Here is a 9,713-nt window from a genome sequence, read left to right as displayed (position 1 = left end):
GTTCTGGGCCCCTGGTGTTACCTCTGCACGACACATGCCTGCTAACTGACACAAAGCTGCCAGTAGGCTAAAGGTCTCAGGAAACCCCTGTGTGATGTCATTTTAATTGAACACATGACTCAACACTCACTGGATACCACACACAAACTGTAGTTTACATTATGATGAGAGATGTTTCAAGATCCTGGTCTGAAAATGTATCTGATCTGTCATCAAATAATTGGTAGAACTTTAATCACAGTGTGTATATAGTGCCCTCTGTGACTCATGGGATATGTAGTGTTTATTGTACTGCACATATGTGTGTATACACACTCCTCCAAGAGCACATAATCTCTTCTCTGAGCCTATACAGAGACAGTAGCACTTGGGTCTTTTTTATCTAATACATTTAGGTTTTTTTATAATTACACATTTGATTAAATTAATAGTTGGCTGACATTCAAAATAAATGTAATATAGCACAGTATAGATATCACAGAAGTACATTCACACAGCGAATGCAAAGCATTCAATAATCTCACATGCTCTGCCTGCCAGTTGTACACGTCTCCTCTCAGACACCATCAGTTCCATCACACTGTCAACAAATCCGACAAAATCTGCTGATTTATTTTGGCCGAGTCACTAGTAATGTGTCAAGCTAGAAGTATAAAATAAAAGTACAAAATTACGAAGAACTCACTTCCCACAACTCAGTGAAAAATGTCCCAGGAAGAACTCTGCTGCAGAAAATCAGGTCCGCATGAGAATATCAAGTATACCAGCCAGAGATGCATATGCATTCAGTTCAAAAACAGAGGAGATGTCCTATCAACTGGTTAGTCTGTAGGTCCACTCACTACAAAACAGTTAATGAACATTAACCTGCCTCTCTGTCAATAAAAACATCGTTGGACGTCCCCGTCAACGTAGCGTCCAGTGATTTATTGCGTCGTCTCCATTGCTGAAGAATTGTTGCTGCAGCTAAACCGTCGTCAGGGTGACAAACGGGTCCGGAAGCTGCGTGGTCGGATCATCATGCTGACCTTTCGTAAAGAGTAATAGTCAGAGTCTTTCCAGGAGTGCCAGACGATCCCATCAGGACCCAGCGGCCCCCGGCCCTGAGGGGTGTAATGGCCTCCCTGCGGGGTCAAGAGCTGGTGAGCACTCTCATTACTTAACAAAACACTTTAAAGAGGGATTATCTGTGTGCACGTACCCTGTAGTAGAAGCCGTTAAGGTTGGCGTAGAAGCACTGGTTGTACCACCAGCCACCGTGAGAGATCTCGGCACAGATGTTCCCACTGTCCGGTGTGCTGAAGCCCTGCTTGTCGTGGTACCAGCTGAAAGAGTCCTGCACCGTGCCGCTGAAGCCTGACACGTGGAGACGGTACTGATGCTCCTCATCTTCCACGCTGCACACACATGAGTGAAACAAGAGGTACAGATGGTTGTGCACGTGTCTCCCACCTGGTTGCACACTTGAACATGACACTGACCTGAAGCTCTGGTAGACGGCGTGTTTGTACTTGTTGCTCCAGTCCTCCAGGTTCACGCGGAGGCTGTAGTCGCCCTGGGTGCTCAGGTCGTGTATGTGGTCATTGCCCAGCCAGAACTCTGAGTGCAGGTCACCGAATCCGTCCCTGTAGTCCCTCCAGCTGCGGTCAAAGCTCACTGAGCCATCGACCCGCCGCTGGATCACCGTCCAGCCACCACCTGAGGCAAAAAAAGACAAGAGGAGGATGTTTTGTGGATTACCCGTGATTTCCCCTCAGTGCCAGGAGGTGATTTGTAGGGGGATGGGGGGGCTGTCTTGTCAATTCTGCCATCACTCCTCAGCCTTTCCTTCATCCCATATGAAAGAGAGTGCTGTTTGTGGGGAGGTGAGCATCCTGTAGTTGATACTGTGAACTCAATTCAGACCGAATGGCACTGAAAACAATAGGAGGGCTCTTTTCCTTGTGTCCCTCATCCATTACCACTCGTGTAGGTGGCTGTTAAAACATCCATAACGATTTAACCAACTGTGGCAGGCCGACTGGACTCATCAGGTCGTGTGTGCATGCCAACACACAGACTGCAACTCTGGCTTTTTAATTGAAATACTGTGAAGTAGTTAGAGCCAAGCCAATATGTATTTTCCTCATGTTCATATGTGAGACTCACCATCTGTGTCCATGTCACAGTAAACCTCCACCGACCTTCCTGCCAGGAACGGCACCACAGTGTAGAGGCCGGATCTCCTCACGCCATTGTAGTAGATAGAGGCACAGTCGATGGGGCAGTTCCTCACATGTTGAGTCTCTGGTGGAAGAGAATGACAAGAGGAATACATAAACAGGGATAGTGTGGCACCCTCTGCTGGCTGATCATAGCATGTGGGTTTGTGGAACTGTGTACCTGGGTGCAGGGCTTCTTGGCGGCTCATGAGAGGGTTGGGATGGACCACGTTGATCAAACAACCAGGGCCTCTTTTTACATCATCCACCAAAAGTGTCAGGTTGTGGACTTGGTCCTAGGCAGAGACACACACAGTCCAACTATCAAAAACAGTCAGTGTGCATTGATCCTGAGAAGACCCTGTTAGGATGAGGAGCTGCAGCTTACCTGTAGTTCCAGGATCAGAGTGCCCTGGAGGTTCAGCAGGGTGGTGGCCTCAGCATAGTGCACCTCCAACTCATGAAAACGCTGTTCCACCGAGACGTTCAAATGGTGTTTGTCTTCGCTCTGACGTCAGCGACATAAATACACAAACACACCCCCGAAGACATACACAATAACTGAGGTCAGTGTCAAAGTACACTACATGAGCTGTCAGAATAAATTACAGTAAGCAGTGGATATGTTGCTGTGCAGAGTAGCAGAAAATAGGATTTTAAAATATTTAAATGAATATTAATTATTCCAGGAGGGTAAATACAATAGTTTTGATATGATTAGGGGGAGATATGTTATAGTTTAGTTTTCTAGAACAGACAAACATCATGCTCAGGGATCATGCACTGATTTTGCTTTTTAGTATTGCTGCTTTAAATTTTGCAGCATTGCTGCATTGCAGAAATTTTAGCGTGAGTAATCTCTTCCCTGAAGATTGGACATTCTGGTATGTTTCAAATTTGAATGGTAACTGGTAGTTTCTTCTAGTTTCGACCTGAGAAGCATGATGGAAAAACTAAGTTACAACAAATGTAGCCTTATTTTGTCATGTGCTGAAATTTCACTAGAATTCACGGCAAAAGAAAATAAATCTTGTGACATCCTGACCTCTCCACGGGGGACATCGTCTTGTTCTAACCTCATATACATCGTCTATCTCTTTGCACACATTTAAACAAGCAACGTGTGCAGCATGCGCTCAGGACCAAAACAACACCTCCCCTGTTTGAAAACTCCACTCACTCCAGAGTGCGGTCTATTCCTAGCCTGGACATGGAGGATAACGCTAACTCCCATTACCACCAACCCATGGAGCCCTCTCCCCTGCCCTCTTCTAATGTACATCACCTCCGTCCACCTGTGGCCGCTGAACGCTCCAGCTGGAGAGCGAGTCTCTGCTGCTGTGTGTGGGCTCACTGCCTGGGACGCATGAGGCAACACGTGGAAGAGTAGGAGGCTAATCCTGTTAGTGACTAAGGTCAAGGACATGCTGCAGGGAAGCCAGCTTGATGGCAGGGCAGAAGTGCACACAAGGAATAACGTAATGCGTTTCCTCTTCTAAGACACAGCACAGCAGAGGGGTTTTAATCATAGAGGGTGTTTTACAAAATTGCTGAAATTGAACTTTGTAGAAAGCAGTCTTGTGGAACTGTTCAAAGCTTATTTAAACAAATATATGTCCGGTCTCACAATGCTCTGAGCTGAGGAAAGACAAAAACTAGGTAACTATTTAACAAAAAGTCTAGCTGTGAAATATCACACACAAGAACACACTGAAAAGAGAAAGTTGTTGAACCAATTTAAAAAAAATTACTTCAAGTGGTTACACAAAGAAATGAATAAAGTTTGTTCAAATCAAGATGACAAGTTGTAGAAATACAATTTGTACGTTTTAAGTTGGCCCAACAACTTTCTTCATTCAACTTTCTAAGTGAGCACTGCTATAAGTAAAGTAAACAATCACGTCTCCACGTAAACTGGAGCAAGTCCACAAAGCGGTTGAGAGGATTGCTGCTGATATTTGACCCGGGTCTGCTAAGTCAATATGGAAACGTCACCTGCAGCTCGAGCACCCTGATGCGGTGACGGTGGTTCCTCAGCTCCTCCTGCAGCGCAGAGATGGTCTCTCTCATCGCCACGATCTGCTGCTTCCGCTCCTCGTTCTCGTGCAGCCAGTACGAGACCTCGTCCGTGCAGCGGAACATGTCCGGGCACCTCTGCTCGTCCAGCTGAGGCAGCGTGGCCACCAGCCGACACATCCCGTTCTCCATCACCTGGTAGATGAAGAAGGGCTTGTGGTCACAACGAATATTATTTGGGAGTCTTATCCCCCCTGGGCAGTAGTGGGATTGAAAACTGAGAAAAACTGGATCCAATCAATAGTGTGAACTATCCAAAAATACTTATTTTTGAAATGCAAAAGTAGACCTAGTCTTGTTTTAGTTGCAATTTACAACATAAATTCTTCCGTCTTATAATTTTCTCTTGATTTTAATGCTTCTGTCCTGCAGTGGTGGACAGTAGCATCATCTATAAACAAAATCCTGTATTTACGAACAACACAATACAACACAACAACTGCCTCTTCAAGCAGGTCTCCCCCTGTTTTAAGCTAAAATAAACTCTGTATCGAAAAGTACCCTAATTAGTTGACGTTTTACTAGATTGTATTATTTGTTCTTTTCATTTCAATGGGAAACTAATCGGACAAAATATTAAATAAAAACAATCGTGGCTTGATATGAAAATCCAGCAGAAAGTCTAAAACCATATGCTGCGATTGCACCTGCCAAGTAATCCAAACAATGACCTGGTTGGAGTACTCCCCACACTGGGAGCCGCCTCCATTGCGTGTGGTGGCGTTCAGGTTGTCTGCTTTGGCGTCTGGGAGCAACAGGATGAGGACACAGAGAGCAGAGCACACGCTCCAGCCCGGTTGGTTGTTTAAGGACAGCAGAGACATTGTTGGCACCGGGTTAGTCTGTCCCTGCGGGGGTGACACTCCGGTGTGAATCAGGCTCTGCAGGCTCTTCCTACACAACATCGAAAACAATGTTATTTAGGAAAGTGAGATTAAAGTGGGGCGATCTCCACAGTCTCTATCACTGCAGTTTGTCCTGAGGCTAACTCAGTAAAGTCACATACACAAGATTAAACATGTCTGATACTCATGAAGCCAAACTGAGGCCCTGACCTAAACTGAGCCAAATTAAGCTGATGATCTGTTTTCTAACTTTCTCATTGAGCACGAGGTCAAGACGACGTAATGAGGAATGATTCTCTGGTGCAAATATATTTTTCTTTTTCTCTGTGGAGGAACAAACATGTTTGCTGGGAGGCTCGAGTCCTCCTTCGCTTGAGGCAGGTTCGGTTCTGATCCGGCCATTTGCTGCATGTCTTCCTCTAGCTCTTCCCCCTTTCCACCCGATGTTGCCCTCACAACAAATGTGAAACTGTCCCAAAATAAATGCACCTGTAGAAGTGACGGTTTCACTCACCCCCCTCACAGACCATCTCCAAGGCCTTTCCATTTCCGGCTGGGGAGTTCTGCCCATTTCCTTCCTCTCCTCCTCCTGTATCTCCTCGCGAATCTTTTCCTTTCTTACTCTGAGTGTTTAATGCCCAACCTCCTTCTCTGTCTCTGTCTCTCTCTCTCTCCCCCTCTCTTCCTCTGCTTCCCTCTGTATAGGTATCTTAGTCCTATAATCCACCTGTAAGAGGATTCACAGTGACTGTGGGATTGAGAGAGGCGGTTAAAGTAGGGAGGCAATTAAAAAATGATGGTTAAAGTGAGACATGCTGGAAAATGCGAGAAATATCCACATTTCCTTTGATATAAACTATTCAAATAACTGTGCTGTTTTTTTTTTAAACAGCTGCATTTATAAATCATGGTCATAATAGATTTAGATTCGCTGGTTATTGTGAGGAATAAAGTGATGTGTTAAGACAAATGATAGAAAACAAGTAGTGGTATTTTGCTGCAGGACAGTAACAGAGACAGACGTATGGAGTCCATGCGTTGCTGCAGAGCTTTTAGCGCACACATTACATGCATCAGCAAAACGCCCACGTACAGTGAATAAGCATCACCTGCAGGCACAATAATCCCGATCGAAGCTGGTGGTAATGAAGGCCGATCCGAGTGGGAGTACGAGGGGTGCTGATCCTATTACAGAGGCCGAGCGACTCTCTCCATCTTCACACCCTCCGCCGTGGCTCGGAAACACAAACACTCCAAATGTCATGTGGAAATTGAGTTGCTAATCACGACCCTGTGACAGGACTTTAGGCACATTTCTAGTGCAGCTATTCTAAGATTCCTAAACCAGCTGTCTGCACTGTGACTGTGCGACATTGATCTGCTCCGGGCCTGTTTCTTCAGTGCTCTGTAGTTGAAGAAGCCCTGCAGAGAAAAAACACTCTGAGTGACTGTGTGCTTGTTATTTTCATATGGCTTCAGGCGTAAAAAGGCTCAGGATTCAGCTCATTGCACAGAAACGGTTGATTTTGCCCTCATATTATCATTTTATCACATATTATACATATATATATGATAATGTGAATATAGATGTTACATATAAGCACTCAGGAATCTCAAAATGTCTGCTGTTCATGTTACGATGTGATGCATTGTTTTGGATGCCTCTGAGATAAACCATGCTCGCAGGGCCACATGGTGGCACCACGTAACAACTTAATTACCTCACAGTCTTAGAGGTTCCCCACTGATGTGCCTGCAGAGAAACAAAACAAGCAGCAAATAACTCAAGTGAACTACAAGTTCACAAGCTGCTGTTTTCTTACAGGCAGCCTTGACGCCTAAAACTGTCGATAAGGATTCATTGAGAAAAGTCTGCAGAGCCTGGTGGAGCAAATTAATGATTTATTATCAATGTGATGAACAAGATTTCTTCATTCAGCAGTTTACATTATCAGTTTACATTGAGAAAATCTGCAGTGTTTAGCTCACACACTGTGTAGACTCAGCTGCTGATCACTTTGTGGACACAAGTGGAAAAGTGACATTTAGCCCCACCGGCCTTTAGTTCCTTTAATGATGGACTCATACTTACAACTCAAACCTGCTGCTGCAAAGCTGAATTCATAATTTGACCCTATTCGCAACTTCTTTTAGAAATGACTTCATGTCAGCGGCGAAATGACGAAAAGCTGTTTGTACAATTTCTTTTGCATTTAAAGCGGTTTACCTCCATGAATTATTCATAATGCGAAAAAGGCAGGTAAACATTTGTTAGTGAGCTAAGTGGCTTTCTGCCGTGTCGACATCAATCTGAAAGCTGGAGCCGAGCGACACTGCAGTTTGACAGGATGGAGGACAGGTGGGGATGTGTTAAGGGAGTGAGTGGAAATGGCAAGGCTGCGGTCGAGGCTGTCAGTGTCGGGAACATGACGCAAACAGGAGCAAGAACAAGAACGAGAGGAAAAACAAAGAGTTAGAGCTGATTTATCCGACCTTCTGCGTCAGACTCTCACTAGGTTACTGTTAGTTGAAAGGCTAGCTGCCCGCTGTGAGCCCGAAGATCGATCATGTGGGACTCAAAGGGAACACGTCCATCACACTGAGTGAAATGACTTTTCACTGAGTGAGAAGCAGCTGCTGCTCCACTGACGGGGAACCGGTGTGGATTAGATTCCTGGAAAACCATGTACGAATGAATGTGTGTATGGAGAGAGGGAGAGAAGGGAGAGTGATCGCCCATCTCGTACGTAAATCCCAGTTCAAATCCTTTGAGCAGACACAGCTTGCTCTGTATTTTCCAGTTAGTTACACAAACCCTGGCTCCAGTGTCTACAGAGAGTGGATTGATTGGGTCTGTGAAGTGTTATCTCTCCAACGCATACAGATGACTGACCCGAATAAATTAATGCAGAGGTTTTCAAATGGGAAATGGGGCAAAGGTCACTTAATGGTCTCATTGGTATGAATCTATGTGTGGATCTTGTGCTGTGGCCTTCACTTCCATCAGATCTTAACCTTTACCAAGGAGGTTACGTGATAGAGGTGGAGGGAGAATCCATTACAATTTCCAGATCAGCAGGTGGATCCAGGAAATGGAATAATTCATATGTATTTAGGATGCTTGTATTGATGACTGTGTGCAATTTGGTGCAGAACCCAATAAGATAAAGCTCCAATCCAGCCTCCACCAGTAGGCTCTGAGTTCCCGGGGGGGGGGGGGGGGGGGGGGGTCATCTATTGTCAGCACTCAAACTCCCTGCTGCTGAGCTCAGTGTTTTTCCTGCAGGGATTGATGAGATCAGAGCCTGGACGGCAAATATTATTGCTGCACATATCCCACATTCACACAATAATCCAGTCCATGAGAGCTGGTTGGCTCTACTGCATACAACATATGTACTCTATATGAAATGTGAGGACGTGCATGGATTCATCTTCCTATAGAACAGTCACATGGCTTCCTCACTCACACACTCACTTACTCACCTAGCACACACAATCCCGCCTAGAATCTAAAAATAGCTCCCAGTAGAGTTCATAGCTCCGCCCAATAGTCTCCTTCTGAAACCACATTTTAAAATCCCAGGTATAATCTAGACAGGTCGCCAGAGTATTACAGGGCCAACATCCACAAACAACCATTCACACCTGTGGGAGAAAGCTGGAGTACCCAGAGACAACCTATGAAGACACACGGGGAGAATACACAAACTCCACACAGACCGATCGAACTGGAAACCTTCCTGCTGTGAGCGGACAGTGCTAATCACAACACCACCGTGCCGCCCCACTCCCCTATGCCTGGTTGTACCCCCTCAAGATACATGAATTACTTTGAGGAAAATGTTGATCAATATCGGCATGTTAAAGAAAGAAAAATCTTGGATCGGCACCAGGATTTAAGTGGTGGTTCTCTGACCCATATTGCATCCTCACACCAAGTTTCATGGTAACCTGACGAGTAGTTTTTGAGTAATCCTGCCAACAAACAAACAAACAAACAAACAAACTTTAATGTCACAAACGCAGACAAAATCATGTCTTCCATACAAATGTACAAAGTAGTTAACCAAGTTGAATATTCTGCTATAAGGCTTAGGGTGCGGTTCACTGGAAATAGCGTTCTTGGCAACATGGACACCTGAGTTCTTTACACAGCCTTTGTGTAAATTAGTTCTGCCAACTAATATATAAACAGTCACGCCAGGGGGAGTTACTGATAAGCCACAGTGTATGGACCCACACAGCTCCCTGCATATGAAAGAACTTTATTTCTCTTTTAGAAACATTAAATGAATTGTTCATCCGCGGGGGGCAGTTTCGTTCCAGATATAAAATGCTCGCTCCCTCTGAAGTGACGTGGCTGAAAAATAGAGTCTGGGTCGAGAGGCTGTGGGTGAGAGGCTGACACTTTACTGAGAGAAAGGACGTGAGCGGGTCCTCATTAGCAGCAGAGAGACGAGGGGCTTCTGTCGAGTGGGATTCCAAACACATCACATGGAGTAGGACAGACATCTTAGCACACAGATTGCTGTGATTAGTAGTTATAGATGCACAAATTAATTCCAGCAGCACGGTGACCTGCACGCTT

General features: G+C 45.2%; 1 protein-coding gene across 1 annotated transcript; it reads right to left on the bottom strand.

Moving 5' to 3' along the window:
* Positions 1 to 323: 323 nt before the first annotated feature.
* Positions 324 to 5,533, bottom strand: si:ch211-203k16.3 (techylectin-5B). The gene is made up of 9 exons (XM_053445887.1): positions 5,463 to 5,533; positions 4,949 to 5,171; positions 4,197 to 4,412; positions 2,590 to 2,709; positions 2,383 to 2,497; positions 2,149 to 2,286; positions 1,482 to 1,698; positions 1,202 to 1,397; positions 324 to 1,124 (listed from the first exon to the last, which is right to left on the bottom strand). Exons 1-9 carry the CDS (start codon positions 5,531 to 5,533, stop codon positions 978 to 980), a joined length of 1,443 nt encoding a protein of 480 aa, XP_053301862.1. The 3' UTR covers positions 324 to 977.
* Positions 5,534 to 9,713: the final 4,180 nt, after the last annotated feature.

The sequence above is a fragment of the Pleuronectes platessa genome, chromosome 17 (genome assembly GCF_947347685.1).
Source record: "Pleuronectes platessa chromosome 17, fPlePla1.1, whole genome shotgun sequence".
Taxonomy (NCBI): Eukaryota; Metazoa; Chordata; class Actinopteri; order Pleuronectiformes; family Pleuronectidae; genus Pleuronectes; species Pleuronectes platessa.
This window is presented reverse-complemented; position numbering and strand designations above follow the sequence as displayed.